Consider the following 14,959-nt stretch of genomic DNA (forward strand, 5'->3'; position numbering starts at 1 on the left):
TATCAAAATGTGATATTTGGGGGGGTATAGGAAAGGTGTGGCTTACATAATATCACAAGGAGGATTATTTCCTCCACAGGATGAGGAGGAAAATAGAACTTCATAGGTTAGTCACTGGTTAAAACAGAAAGGAGAAAGGAGAGAAACAATGTGGCAAATGGAGGCAGACAAGCTTTGTTCGTGTTATAATTATTAACAGTTGGTAGATTAGAATATTGATGGTCTGAAAACACTAGTCATTGCTCTTGGCAGGAAGCCTGATTCCTTTAAATCTCAGGCTCTTTTTAGTTTCTTCACGTAGTGATGAATAGAAAAGGCAATTTATTTCCTTCCAGTGTCCTAATTGTTCCAAAAGTGATATATTAGTGCAACTTACTTTAAATTTATTTTTTGGAGAAGAAATTTCTAATAGAATATTTCTCTAGGGTGTGAGCATCCTCCCCAGTGTAGTCTATATGTTGTGTTTGCCTACAAAGGCTTATCAGAATGTGAAAACATTCCTTACTCATTTCTACAGGTTAACAAGATGTCTATACACAGCAAAAAAAAATTGCCTTCTTTTTTGGAATCACTTAAGCAATGTGAAAATAATGGTTTTTTTTTTCCTAATTGCAAGAGTATTACATCCTGTCTATACATAAAAAAGAACACAGGAAGGATATGTATCAAATAATGGCTAACTTTAAAAAGTTAAATTGAATATTTTTATTTATATTAGTGCCTTTCTGTTTTATAAATTATTTTTACTATGAGCATACACTTTATTATAATCTTAAAATACATATTTTTTAGGAAATACATTTTTGTTGTAGAAGATTTGAAAAGTTGTAGATTTGTAAAGTTTAGAAACATTTAAAATAGACTAGCAGCTGATGAGAACACATGGACACCTAGAGGGGAACAACACACACTGTGGCCTGTCGGAGGGTGGGGGTGGGAGGAGGGAGAGCAACAGGGAGAATAGCTAATGGATGCTGGGCTTAATACCTGGGTGGTGGGATGATCTGTGCAACAAACCACCATGGCACATGTTTACTTATGTAACCTGCACATCCTGCACATGTACCCCTGCACTTAAAATAAAATTTGGAAATTTAAAAAGTTAAATAGATTAGCAGCAAGTCACTCATTTTGCCAAATCCTGCTGTCCTTGGGTCCTAATTCTATTAATTAGGTTTTTGCTTGTTCTAGGGATCTCCATATGTCTGATTCTGAGTTGTTTACCTAGGCCAGAGACCCTCTCTTGATAACATACTCAGTTCCATCCTTCTCCTTCAGCTCTTATTTATAGCTGATTATTAATCTGCCTGCCATTAGTGTTACTTTTCTTTTTAATGGCTTTTCATCCCTTCAATCTGATTCCTAATGGTAAACTATGGACTTTCATTTGCTTCCATCAATGGCAAATTTTGGAGTTTCCCCTTGTTTTCCCCGTCATGCTTTTATTTCGTGCTTCTTGCTCTTTTCACCTTATTCCACACAAAAACCCACACTTTTTCCTTCTTATAATCTTATTTCATCTTGCTTGATTTTGCTGCTGAGAAAACATCTTTCTCCAAGATGTGTTATGCCTCTGAAATACAAGAATCCTCTATTATGAGATTATTTTTACATGCCTTTCCTACCTATTAATTTCATGTTCCTAAACTATCAACTCAGCATATACTTTGCTGAAAAAAGAATGTTTTTGTATGGCATTTATTTCAGAGTAATTTTCAGCTTTGATAAATACAGGCCCATACCCTCGAAAGTCAAGAATGAAAAGGACTCATCATTTCCCTAAAATGATGAGCCCTTATTAAAGGGGATATATACCCTGTAGTAGGTTGTCTAATGTTTTCATGTTTTTCTTTAACTTTAATAGCTCTTAAATATTGGGATTTGTTTCAGTGCGCCATTCAATTGCTTTTCATTGGGCCGTCTAGTAAATGTTTCATGTTTCTTATTTTTGGAAATTAGCTTTACTCTCCCTTTACATGAAATGAATTATGACTCCTTAGCCAAACCAAACAAAACATTTAATGAAATCTGCTCAGCTGTTTATTCAGAGCTTTTACTTGTTTTCCTCCAGTATGTTTAATTTTTTAGCAGGGTTACTTATTTTTATTGCTCCTACTATAACCTATGGACTTAGAGTACTGACTATTTATCACTTGACTTCAGTAAAAGGAAAGTGGACATAGGGAATTAGATCATATATATTAATCCTTTACTTAATCTTGAAATATATGAATAAGTTCATGTTCAAAAACAACCTTATTCCCAACTCTACTTTCTAAATTTATGTAAGATACATTACTTACTTTCCTTCCATTCATTAGCAGATTCTGTTTTATTCCCACTCAGTATTCCATGTAATTAGAATATTTTATTATTCTATTTTTATTATTTTATTGCCATTAAAACAAATGAGTTGCCTGATGCAATTGCAAGTATATAAATTAGTTCCCTTCCTAATTTTTCTTCTAGACCACAAATGCTACATTACGCACACAAACACACACACAGCCCCTCAGTCCAATTAGAACAGAAGACTCTGTCTGTGGGTAGCTAATGAAAAATCTGTTATGCCAAGGATTATTTCATTTATTTTAACTATAGTGAAGATACTCACTATGCTAGATATTAAAGAGGAGGCAAAGGTGAATAATACATGATTCTAATTCTCAAAGAACTCTTAACAGTTCTTTACAAGACATCTTTATTATGAAACGAAGCCAGGAGATTTACTTGCTTCAGACACTCTTTATTGAAAAGTGGTGGATCCAGTTGTTCTATCTGAATAAACCCTAATATTAGGATCTTCCACTTGAGTGATGCCCGAATTTGACCATGCTTCTGCTCTGTAGACTCACTTGAAGTATAAAGAGCTCTGGATTGACCAGCCCCTTATCTAATAGCAAGGATGGATCTAGCCATTCAAAATTAGAAACATTTTTCTGAGGCTTCATTCCCTGGTAGGGGACCTCGTAGTGCCATTACCAAACATATTCTGGGAAATGTATGTGAGTGAGAGGAATGTAGTAATAAAGGGAAATATGCTGTTACCATACTGTGGAATTGAAAGTTAGTCATTTCAACACTGTGGGAAAATATTCTGAAATGAGATTTAAGGATAATTAATGCAAAATATAAATGCTTCCCTTCTAGTATGACTTACCAGCTAGGCTCCTACAGGGTTTATGTAAATATCCATTCATTATGCATCAGGCAGTTGTGTGAAATTATCTGTAAATGTAACCTCTAAGAGTGCTGGTCTTTCTCTCAGGAAGTCACCTGCTTTGTGGGATATGAGAAGCATAGAAAAGGACTCATTTAACCAATTCTCTTTTCTATTGGCCTGTGTTTATTGTTGTTGGTGGTGTTTTTTTTTTCAATCCAGCATCAATACTAATACTAAGTGCTTATTTGGTGTTTCGAAGCCTGTAGACTACTTCTGTTATCATTATATAATTTGATCTTCAAAGTAATACCATTTGAAGCAGAGCAGAGGAGGAGAGTGAGTCTTAGAGCCCTTACATTTCTCCGTAGATTACAAGATTCATAAGTGGCAGAACGTTTATTCATTAAAAGAAATGTACCTCTACTATGTTCCAGGGACAGTGATAAGCTGTTCAGGCACCAAGAAGAAAAACATGGAAGACAGTTCCTGCTTATAGAGGCCCCTTTTAAATATCATGTGGTTGGGCCTAGGAGAACTCAGATCTCCTACCTACTTGTTCAATAGATTTTTTTCACCTCACTAATGACTTATCATTAGAGAGTCCTTCCATGTGCTATTAGAAATTCTTTCCTTTTAAAATATAAATCACCATGGGAGAGTGCCTCATTTGACCTTATCTATTACTGATGTTTTCTTATGAATTAGGTGATAAGATCCTTCCCAGGTGATAGGTACTGAAAGCAAATTTCCTGCAGATTGAATTACAAAAGCATTCCTTGGGGCTGAGAAGGGGTGAAGGGTCAGGGAGGACAAGGGAGTCAGGAAACAACGGCCTGGGTAGAAAGTAAAAGAGGCGTGGGGTTTACAGCATAGCAGGGACTTAGACATTCTCAAGTAATTAGACCTGTGTGCTGCTTGGGAAGAAGCTGCAGACAATGAAGCCCAGTCCAGTCTGGAAGATTAGGGAGTTCTTTGTGTACAGATAACTGAATTGGGCCCTAAAACATTGAGAGAAGAATAGGTTAGCAGAGTTATTATGCTTACTGTCATGACTTGAATCAGTGATCCAGGGGCTTTCTCAAAATACCATTTTCAGAGAAAAGTGATAAAATGGTTTGTTTTATTTTGAAACAATTCAAATCCACTGACTTGGCGGTGCATTGGTAACTTCTCTCATGTTCACAGAAAATGCACGTCTTCAAGAAGACCTTGCAGGCACTGATCTACCCTATGTCTTCTACCACCCCACACAATTTTGAGGTCTGGACGGCTACCACGCCCACCTACTGTTATGAGTGTGAAGGGCTCCTGTGGGGCATTGCAAGGCAAGGCATGAAGTGTCTGGAGTGTGGAGTGAAATGCCACGAAAAGTGTCAGGACCTGCTAAACGCTGACTGCTTGCAGAGTGAGTACTTGGTTTGGCTGAAAAAGTGGTATGCAGAGCCTGCCTTATTCCATCTGTTTCATGTTAGATCACTTCAACTCTTGCTGGTTGTCAAGAAATCCTACCCGCTCTCCTCCCACCACTTACACAGAGATACACATACTGTCCATCAAATCATAGTTGATGATGCATTCTTACAGTGTGGAGCTAGGCACTATTAGAATCCTCAGGGTGAGTACCTGGAGTGAAATTGCACTCTCATCCTGCATAAACCTTCAAAGTGACTTCCAATCTATTTTTTTAGACAGAGTCTCGCTCCGTCACCCAGGCTGGAGTGTAGTGGCGAGATCTCGACTCACTGCAAGCTCCGCCTCCTGGGTTCACGCCATTCTCCTGCCTCAGCCTCCCAAGTAGCTGGGACTACAGGCACATGCCACCAAGCCCGGCTAATTTTTTGTATTTTTAGTAGAGGCGGGGTTTCGCCATGTTAGCCAGGATGGTCTCCATCTCCTGACCTCGTGATCCGCCTGCCTTGGTCTCCCAAAGTGTTGGGATTACAGGCGTGAACCACCGCGCCCGGCCCCTATCTATTTTCTTACTCATACATCATAATAGCTCCATGAGGTAAGTGGGAATATGTAAAATCAGGTTCCCCAAACAGGGCTCAAGATATGCTTCTGCATTTGCAGCAACTGGAATTCTTTTTTCGAGCCTATCTGGTGCCTGTCTGGCAGGATCCATGTCCTTCTACAGTTCCTGCACAGGCCTTGGAAATGGGATGTCTTGGGTTTTAATGTCAACAACAAATGTAACTTACCAGATATGTGACTTTGAGAAAATATTTTAACTTCTTGAGGCTTTATTTTTCTCCACTCTATGGGCAGGAATAACAAAATTTACCTTAGAGGGTTATTGGAAAGGCTAAATGTAATAGTCTCTGCTAACAGCCTGGCACACGGTAGATGCTCAATAAATATTAATGACCTTTCCATCCTTTCACACTCTTGAATGAGTACATGCCACTTTGGTTTTTATGACAAGTTACCTTAAGTTTTTCATTTCCAAAAAAATCCTTTATTTGCTACTTTAGGTCTAGAAATGCTAATGCATCACATTCTAAAATACACATAATTGACTTTTCACTACTATATTTATTTGGTAATGTCACTTCAAAATTGCCAAAAAATTATATTTCAACATGATGTTCATTTGAAAATCATATTTTTTCACATCTAAATATTGTCCCCTCTATTTATTGTTTATATGGATGTAGTCAACGTAAGATATGTGGATTGCTTGACACTGAAGGGAGAAGAGGAAAATGTCAAAGATTAAATCAGAAATGCTGTCACAGCTGACTTCTTGTAGTCACGATCACATACATTCTTAAGTTTTCTCTATCTGATTAGTATTCTCCATATAAGATCAGATCAGATTGAGGCTGTGTTAATGGTAAGAAGTGCATTTTTTAAGCAAAAGTAGTGGTATTCTTTATTTGAAAAATAAAAAGTATAGTTAAGAATAATTATTTTAAAGGAAGAGGGACTGACTTGATATTACTCATTTAATTTACATGCAAAATCTCATAATCTGATTAAAATTCAGCCCAATTGTTTAAAAAGTGAATTGTGTATAGGCATCTTAAGAAATAAGCATATTAGAGCAATGACATTTAAGAAAATAGAAAATACACTGTCATCTAAGAACAAATGGCTTAAATTCCTTGGAGAAAAAAATGATGCCTCTCATACCTAAGAAATGAATTCATTCTTCTAGTCTCTCAGAAAGGACAGATGCTGCCCGTTCACTAAACTTTAGAAACATGTTCATAATCTATTTCCATTTCTTAAAACAACATTTATTATTTTATATTTGTTAAATTATACAATCCAAAATTTTCATTGACATTATTCATTAAAATGCACATGTAAATTGGAAGAATCAAAAATAGTGCAGAACAATGAAGGTGGGTATGCATGCCCCAGGGAGGGTTTTTATAAATCCATTTTTACTTTTTCCCTAAAATTGACACTCTCATATTGATCAGAAAGAGGTCCTACAAGTATGTGTACTTAACCTTCCATGATAACTATCAATAAAATTTGAAATTCTCCCTACAGAATCAGTGACATTACCTTAAGAAATTTCTCTTATTCATTGTTTTAAGCCAAAAAAATGGCAATGGTGACACTATATATGAGATAATTTCATGAATGCCAACACTGAAGAAAAGGAAAGAATAAAAAGCTAAGAAAATCAGAGTTAGAAGGTATCGCTAATTCAGCCCCCTCTAAATGTAAGACAATTCTATGATTTTCTTTATAAAATGGCCCTTCAATCTTGTAACATTTCCAGAGAAACTTTAAACCCTTGGTAGGCAGTTTAACTCATGACTTTAAAATGCTAGTTCATAAATTAAAATTTAAGCCAAGGTGTCTTTCCTTGTAATTTCTACCCATTAAGCCCTATCTTACTTCTGGCGAAAATATTTAATGAATTCTATTAAATATGACAGTTTTTCAAGTACTTAAAAGTAATTATCTAGTTTTCTATAGGTTTCTAGTACTCTTTTTATTCTGCTAATTCTTTTCTGAATAATTACGGTCTATCAACACACACATGCTAAAAGAAATTAAATTCTCTACATGTGGTCTGACCAATGACCCATGCAAAAGAGAGAGTATGTAAAGTTACTTCAAATTGATTTAAGTCGGGTATTTCCTTACCATGAAGTCTTGGGTTTGTGACCTGTGCACCTTCAGTCAAGTGGAATTAGACCAGGTGACGGTGAAATCCCACTCACTGCTCCAGTGCTTCCTTGCGGGTCCAGAGATGCATGGAAATGTCCAGTTAATTCCCCAAAGAGCTTCATCTAACACCCTCTCCAGCTAATTGTACTTGATGGTAGTCCCTAGATTTTACCACTTGCTTGGTCCAAAACTCATAGTCACAGGCTGGTAAGAAGGAGACCAAATGGAAACAGAGAGAACAATGAGAAAAGAGACCTGATTTATACTCCTTCAATAAAATCAGTGGCTGCAGCCAGAGTTCACCTGCTTTTTCTTTAATTAGTTCATTTGCGTCTTGTCACCTAAAAAGACATTTTATTCTTTTTTGGAAAAAGCATTTGGTGGTGAAATAATTTAATTATAATAAATGGAGGAACAGGTCGTGACCCTGAATTATGTTAACATAACCTGTAAGGAACTTGCTGTAGCACCTCAGTGGTAGTTTTAAACTAGAAAAAGGCCGTGTTGGCTGGGATGAGGGTTGTGTGCAGAGTGAGTCATATGTAAAAGAGACATCATATGTAAAATATTTTCCTTGATTATCTTTTCAGGGTAGAAAAGAGACAGCTACAGAGATTGGAAAAAAATGCAAATAATCATGGCACTTTCCTTACACATCTCCAAAGAAGGAATCCCGAAGTCTCACTGAATAAACATTCTGCCTACTTTTAATTCCTAACTAGAAATTTCAAGCACCTGCATGAGGCCAGAAAATATTTCACCAAACACTCAGCAAAGAAACATTTTGTGAGATGTGTTCTTTAGTTCTATGTGCTTCCTACTCACATTATGTTGAACTTATATGTCCTAAGACAAGCAATTAATAAATTTGTAGCATTAATAATATCTGGCTAACATACTCTTGTTTGCAAATTAGATATTCTCCTTTCTTTGTTGCCCTGTTATCACACTTTGAAATCATATCTTTAGACAGCCAAATATTTGTATATATTGAGCATCTATTGTGGGTAGGAGCTTTTTTCTGGGCTCTCAGAGCTGCAAAGAAAGTAAGTGGCTAGAAGGAAGGCACAGTACACTGAAGCCACAGCTTTACAGTAGTCCCACCTTATTCGTGGTTTCAGTTTCCAGTTTCAGTCCTCCCCAGTATGGTCCAAAAATATTAAATAGAAAATTCTAGAAATAATGTATAAATTTTAAGTTGCACACCATTTTTAGTAGCATGATGAAATCTGCCATCCTTCTTGGAAGGAAAGTCATCCCTTTGTTAGCGTATCCATGCTATAGATGCTACTCACCCCATAGTCACTTAGTAGCTTTCTTGGTGATCAGATTAAAACTTTCCTGAACTCAACCTTATTTTCTAATACATAACTTAGATGAACAGATGTGAACATGTGTCTTGGAAACTTTTGACATTTTACTCTTTCAATAACAATTTTACAATATATGTTTAAGTAATGAGTACTCAGGAAACTTAGAAGTAGGATTCCTTTTATCCACTGCTACTTAACACACATTTAAGCAAAAGAGCTGCTTAACAAATGTGGTTAAACTAATAGATGAAGGAACAAGAACTACAACTAGAAATAACCTGTTATGGTTTAAATATCATCTTTCTATATAAGCATATGCTATTAAAGGAGCTTTGAGATTAGTGAGTTAGGAAACTCAGTCTACTGCTTTGGCTGAGTTCAGAAGATTTAGTGTCTCATCAGAAAGAATCAAGTAAATAGTGTAAGCGGGATTAGAACTCAGGTCTCTGAACTCAGCCTGCTGTTCTTTCCTAACTTATAAATAAGTTTGCAAAGTCAGTCCTAGGGGGAAGAAAAGGAAAGTTACTGCATTTTATTTTCAGCACTGTCTCACTTTTTCATATGGGAGAAAGCACATAGGGTACCCCTGAATTGGAGACATTCTATGCTGCTTACTGTAGCCTCCAAGAGTTCCCCGCCATGATAACTCCTCAGGACCCGCCATCTACAGCCAACGGCCAATAAATCCTCAATGCTCCTGAAATAGGAAAAGTTCCCAGGTCCTCCTTGCAGGGCGTGTGATGGGGTGTAGCTCTCTTCTTCAGTGCCCCGCTGCTCAGACCTCTAGGGGAGTGTACAGACGGGTAGGGAGCCCCACGGCAGTGTCTAGGGGTGAATGTTTATAGCTGAAGCCCCAGTAGGCATATGTTACAGGGTACTCTTTAAGTTTAGCTTCCTGTAGGTGGCCTGTGTTAGTCAACTCAATTAGACCCCTCCCTTATCGCCAGGACAGAGGGCTTTCTGTATCCCAGGGTTCTTGCCTTGGTGTACTGGAAGAATTGGATCACACGTGGGTTTGGAGAATGAGTGCAAGGTTTTATTGAGTGGAAGTAGCTCTCAGCAGATGGGGGAGCCAGAAGGAAATGGTTTTCCCCTGGAGTCAGGCCGCTTGGAGGCCCGGGCTCTCCTCTGACTGCCCTGGCCAAACTCCACCACGTTCTGTTAGTTGATGGTCTGCCGGCGTGACGATGTCTGTCCTGTGCTCTTCTGCCTGGCGTGCTCCCGTCGGTATCCTCTCAACATCCAGCCACTTGTGTCTTTTTCTACCAATGTGTTCGTCTGGTTGTCCAGCCGCCTGTGTGTCCCTCTGCTGACGTGCTCCTCTCCACATCCAGCTGCCTATGTGTTTGCTGGCTAGGGCCTTAGGGTTTTTATGTGCACAGGATGGGGGCGTGGCAGGCCAGGGTTGTCTTGGCAAATGCAATATTTGGGCAGGAAAACAAAAATGCCTGTCCTCACTTAGGTCCCTGGGCAGAGGCCCCGGGGGGTGGAGCCCTAGCCAGAGACCAAGCCCTTCCCCTTCAGGCACTTCCCTGACCCCCTTCCATGTCACTACCACCTCTATCCCAGCATGTTATTGCATTGACTTTTCGACAACACTAAAAGGGAAATGAACGCAACGGTCAGTTCCTTAACCCAAAGCAATAGACTAATAATGGAGCATTTTCAGGTGTTGGGGTTGGCTGCTGGAGAGAGACTAAGAGGATAAATATGCTTTGCATAATGCCATAGAGGTATTCTATATAACATACTCAATGGATATCAGTGCATGTTTTTTCGTAGTATTGAGCTACTTAAAAATAATCTGACTTCCAGTCTTATTGCAACTATAATGTTTTTAAAACTTCCCTGGGCGTCATTTTCCTCATCTACGAAAACAGTTAATAATACTTGTCAATGACCTCCAGCTAGAGACCACCAGGAACACACCCATAGTTTTAAAAAGTATGTTTTATTACTTATTACTGTGAGGGAGAACATACACCAGGACGACTGTAGGGCATCTCAGCAAGATGGTGCTAGAAAACAGAGGTGTACTCTGGATGGGGTGTTATGTGGAAGTGAGGACAATTCTATGATATTGTGTCTGTAAACAGCTAATCTAGCAGGAAGGCAGAGTAGACTGAAGCCACAGCTTTACAATAGTCCCACCTTATTCGTGGTTTCAGTTTCCAGTTTCAGTCCTCCCCAGTATGGTCCAAAAATATTAAATAGAAAATTCTAGAAATAAACAATGTATAAATTTTAAGTTGCACACCACTTTTAGTAGCATGATGAAATCTGCCATCCTTCTTGGAAGGAAAGTCATCCCTTTGTCAGTGTATCCATGCTATAGATGCTACTCACCCCATAGTCACTTAGTAGCTTTCTTGGTGATCAGATTAAAATAAAATAAAACAATGACAACAACAACAACGAAACCACTATACAATAAAGATAGAGTTTGGTACTATCTGAGGTTTCAGGTATTCCTGAAGGCTTTGGAATGCATTCCCTGAGGATAAAAGAGGACAATTATGCTTCCTAAAGCAACAACAACCACTCATATTAGTTAGGAAAGGGAATATTTGATATTTTGTCGTTTACACAGTGCTATGTTTTTGTCTATGCTTAGGAAAAATAAGGAAGTGGCCTTGTTTGTCTTACTTTAACATTGTTGCAGGGTGACCACGTCTAAGGTTGGCGCTCTTTGAAATTGTTTAGGTCCAAGAAAAGAACAAAGTAGCCTAGCTATGAGTACCAGGCCAGCTCTGAACAACACTGTGAACTAGTTGTGTTAGCAAAGTTCCTAGAAGTCAGAAAGTCTAGTTATGAAAAAATAGAAATAAATCTTGTTTTGAAATTTTTGGTGTTTAGTTTTCTTTTGCTTTGTATTTTTTTGAAAAGTATAGGAAGAAATCTATGAAACTAAATGTGATACAAAGAAAAATATCTTCCTCCTACCATTAGTCTCTTGGTTTCTTCTCTTTTCTTGCCTAGTAAAAATATTTTGAAAATTGAGCCCATTTTGAATTATAATTAATTTGTTCCCCTAAACAATATAGATAGCTTTTGACTCTGTGATGACTGGGAAACCTCTAGAAAATGCTGATGAGATGTAGTAGCTTTAACATACTGTTATGCGAACACATTCCTGATTTTGTATTTTTAAAACATGCTTGTTTTCAAACTTGTTCTAAAAGTTTGCATATACCAGTAATGAGATGATTGAATATGGTGGGGATGGTACAGGCAGAAGAGAAAAAACAGTTTGGCAGTTTTTTGTGTGCTCTTGGTGCCAGGCTCCCTGACACTGGTCATTTTAGAGAAGGTGGTAGTTCCTTGGGAAGTGGGCTACCTTCTTGTATTTTCCCACTGTCAGTGAAAGTGTTACCTACAGGCTCTCACCTACACGAATGGAAGATGACACTATGTTAGATTTGTGCTCCTCCAATTACCTTCTGTTAAATGTCAGTCCTTTGTTGTTTGTGAAAAATAAGGAGTGTGTGGCTTTGATTTTACAAGAAAAAGGAAGCTGCTAACTTGAAGACTGGGGGAGTTGCAGGTCTGTTCCTTGAAAAGACTAAAGGCATGTTAAAAGAGGAGGGTTCGTATTATCTTGGATATAAAACATCTAAAAGAAATGGGTAGAGAATGGCAACTGAATGTCCACCCACATGATTTCACGGGGGCAAAAAGCAGAGAGACAATGAAAGCAGGCCCACCTACATGTTTTTACTGGAAAATGAAAGAAAAGCAGTAAAGACCCATTTCCCATGTCAGAGAGGCTCCTAGAGAAAGAAAGGAATACAAAAATGCCTCAATATCAGACCCTCTGAATGCTTTCAATAGATGTTAACCACCCACTTTCTCTGGGTCCATCAGTCTCAAATGCAGGTAAGGCTTTATGGATGTCAAAAAAATAAATAAGTTATTTTCTCTAGTTTTTTTTTAACTCAAATTTCTTTTATCTTTAAGCCCTTCCTTGGCCGTCATCTAGCAAATAGATATAGAGCATCCAGCACACTGCAGACACTGTCCGTGTGAGAGTTTTCCAGTTGTTTCAGAGGTCAAGTGATTATGAAGCTCAAACTCCTAAAATTTCTTACTAATGTGAAATTATTATTTTTTTTTGAGACAAAGTCCCCCTCTGTCTCCCAGGTTGGAGTACAGTGGCACAATATCAGCTCACTGAAACCTTCACCTGCTGGGTTCAAGCCATTCTCCTGCCTCAGCTTCCCAACTAGCTGGGACTACAGATGTGCACCACCATACCCGGCTAATTTTTTTGTATTTTTTTTAGTAGAGGTGGAGTTCCACCATGTTGGCCAGGCTGGTTACAAACTCCTGACCTCAAGTGATCTGCCTGCCACGGCCTCCAAAAGTGCTGGGATTACAGATGTGAGCCACCACTCCTGGCCTGAAGTTCTTTAATAAATACCTATATCTTCACCTTTTTGACATGCTGAAATCACTATATTTATTCCATTACTATTATTAAAGCTATATGTGTTATCTCATTGAATCCTCATACTGTTAAGTGAGACACTACTACTATTCCTATCTGTTTTTCAGATGAAGAAGCTAAAATTGAGACAGATAAACTAACTAGCTCAAGACTAAAAGGTTAGGATCTTTGTCTGTTTCAGCTGCATAAGAAAGTACCTTAAATTGGGGGGCTTATAAACAACATAAATTTATTACCCACAGTTCTGAAGGTAGAAAGCCCAAGATGAGGGTTTCAGCATAGTCAGGGCCCGTTGAGGGCGATCTTCCAGGTTGTAGACTGCTGACTTCCTGCTGCATCTTCACATAGTAGAAGGGGCAAGTGAGCTCTATTGAGCCTATAAAGCCACTAATCCCATTCTTGAGGGCTCTGCTTTCATGATCTAGCTACTTCCCAAAGGCCTCATCTTTTAACATTATCACATCGGGGATTAGGTTTCAATATATGACTTTCAATGGGATGCAAACATTCAGACCATGCCAGTTAGTAAGTGGGAGATCAGGATTCACACTCAAGATTATCTCCTCTATCCAAGTGTATTAGTACGTTTTCAGGCTGCTGATAAAGACATACCCAAGACTGGGTAATTTATAAAGAAAAGAGGTTTAATGGATTCACAATTCCACATGGCTGGTGAGGCCTAACAATCACGGCAGAAGGCGAAAGGCAGGTCTTACATGGCGTCAGGCTAAGAGAAAGAATGAGAAGCAAATGAAAGGGGTTTCCCCTTATAAAACCACCAGATCTCGTGAGATTTATTCACTACCATGAGAACAGTATGGGGCAACTGCTGCCACGATTCAATTATCTTCCACCAGGTCCCTCCCACAACAATGTGGGAATTATGGGAGCTACAAATCAAGATAAGATTTGAGTGGGGACGCAGCCAAACCATATCACTGAAGCATCATTAGCTACTGTGCACTTTTACCTTATTTAGAAGTGATACTCTTTATATATTTCTTCCATTTATAATTGGCATTCATGTTCTTGCTTTATGCTGACTGAAGAGCATGTGGCATGTAGGTTAACCAAATTCTATTATCTAATGATGCGAATACAGCCTTTGTTTTCTAAGAATTCCAAATCCAAACCCAAGGGCCAAGTGTATTTTGTCTTTTCATAAGATTTATTTGACAGGATATTTATCATTTTATATTCAATTTATTCCTGTTTTTTTCCAGAATTGTGGCCTTAGGGCAGGAGTTTGCAAGAAGTTCATAACACATTAAATTAACCCAGAAACAAATTAAATATTCAATTATGCCAATCATTTTATCTTTGGCTCCCCTGAGAAGTATTTCCTCTGTTTATTGAGTGTATGCTAGTTTCCAAACAGTGTGTTAGACACTTGGTATACACATTTAATAAAATTTGGGCCTTATGAGGTAGCATAAGGAATAGACATATATGCAGGTAGCTATGTCAGTGGTGATTGTTAAATATGAAATAATTTTGTGAGGCATTTGCTTGGAATCAGCTGTTAGAAATACTTACATCACAGAAATCTGCTAATACTACAAATCAGGTTTTGGTTTTTTTGTTTGCTTCTGTAGGAGAAGAGAGAAAATGTGACTTTTGAGTTTAAAAGACCTCTATTTGCTCTCGAGATAAGATCATATGCTGAGAATGGAGGGTAATGGGGGTGAGGTAGGTGACTTGAGAGCAGAAATGTTTTGGAAGAGCTGGTGGGAAAAATAGCAAAAGGAAAGAACTGAGAAGAAGGAAGAACACTGAAGTTATTATATACGTATATATGTATATATATATTATTCTATATGTAATATACACATATATATGTGTATGTATATATATTATATATGTATGTATGCATATGTATATATACACACACCTGTAGTTTTA

At 38.0% G+C, this 14,959-nt stretch overlaps 1 protein-coding gene across 1 annotated transcript in view; it reads left to right on the forward strand.

The window, feature by feature from the left end:
• Nucleotides 1-14,959, forward strand: part of UNC13C (unc-13 homolog C) — a 662,499-nt gene that overhangs the window by 270,995 nt on the left and 376,545 nt on the right. The window contains exon 7 of the mRNA XM_063652632.1: nucleotides 4,349-4,568. Within this exon, the coding sequence (XP_063508702.1) occupies nucleotides 4,349-4,568 (220 nt within the window). The remainder of the gene's footprint in view (nucleotides 1-4,348; nucleotides 4,569-14,959) is intronic.

Source organism: Pongo pygmaeus, chromosome 16 (assembly GCF_028885625.2).
Source record: "Pongo pygmaeus isolate AG05252 chromosome 16, NHGRI_mPonPyg2-v2.0_pri, whole genome shotgun sequence".
Lineage (NCBI taxonomy): Eukaryota > Metazoa > Chordata > Mammalia > Primates > Hominidae > Pongo > Pongo pygmaeus.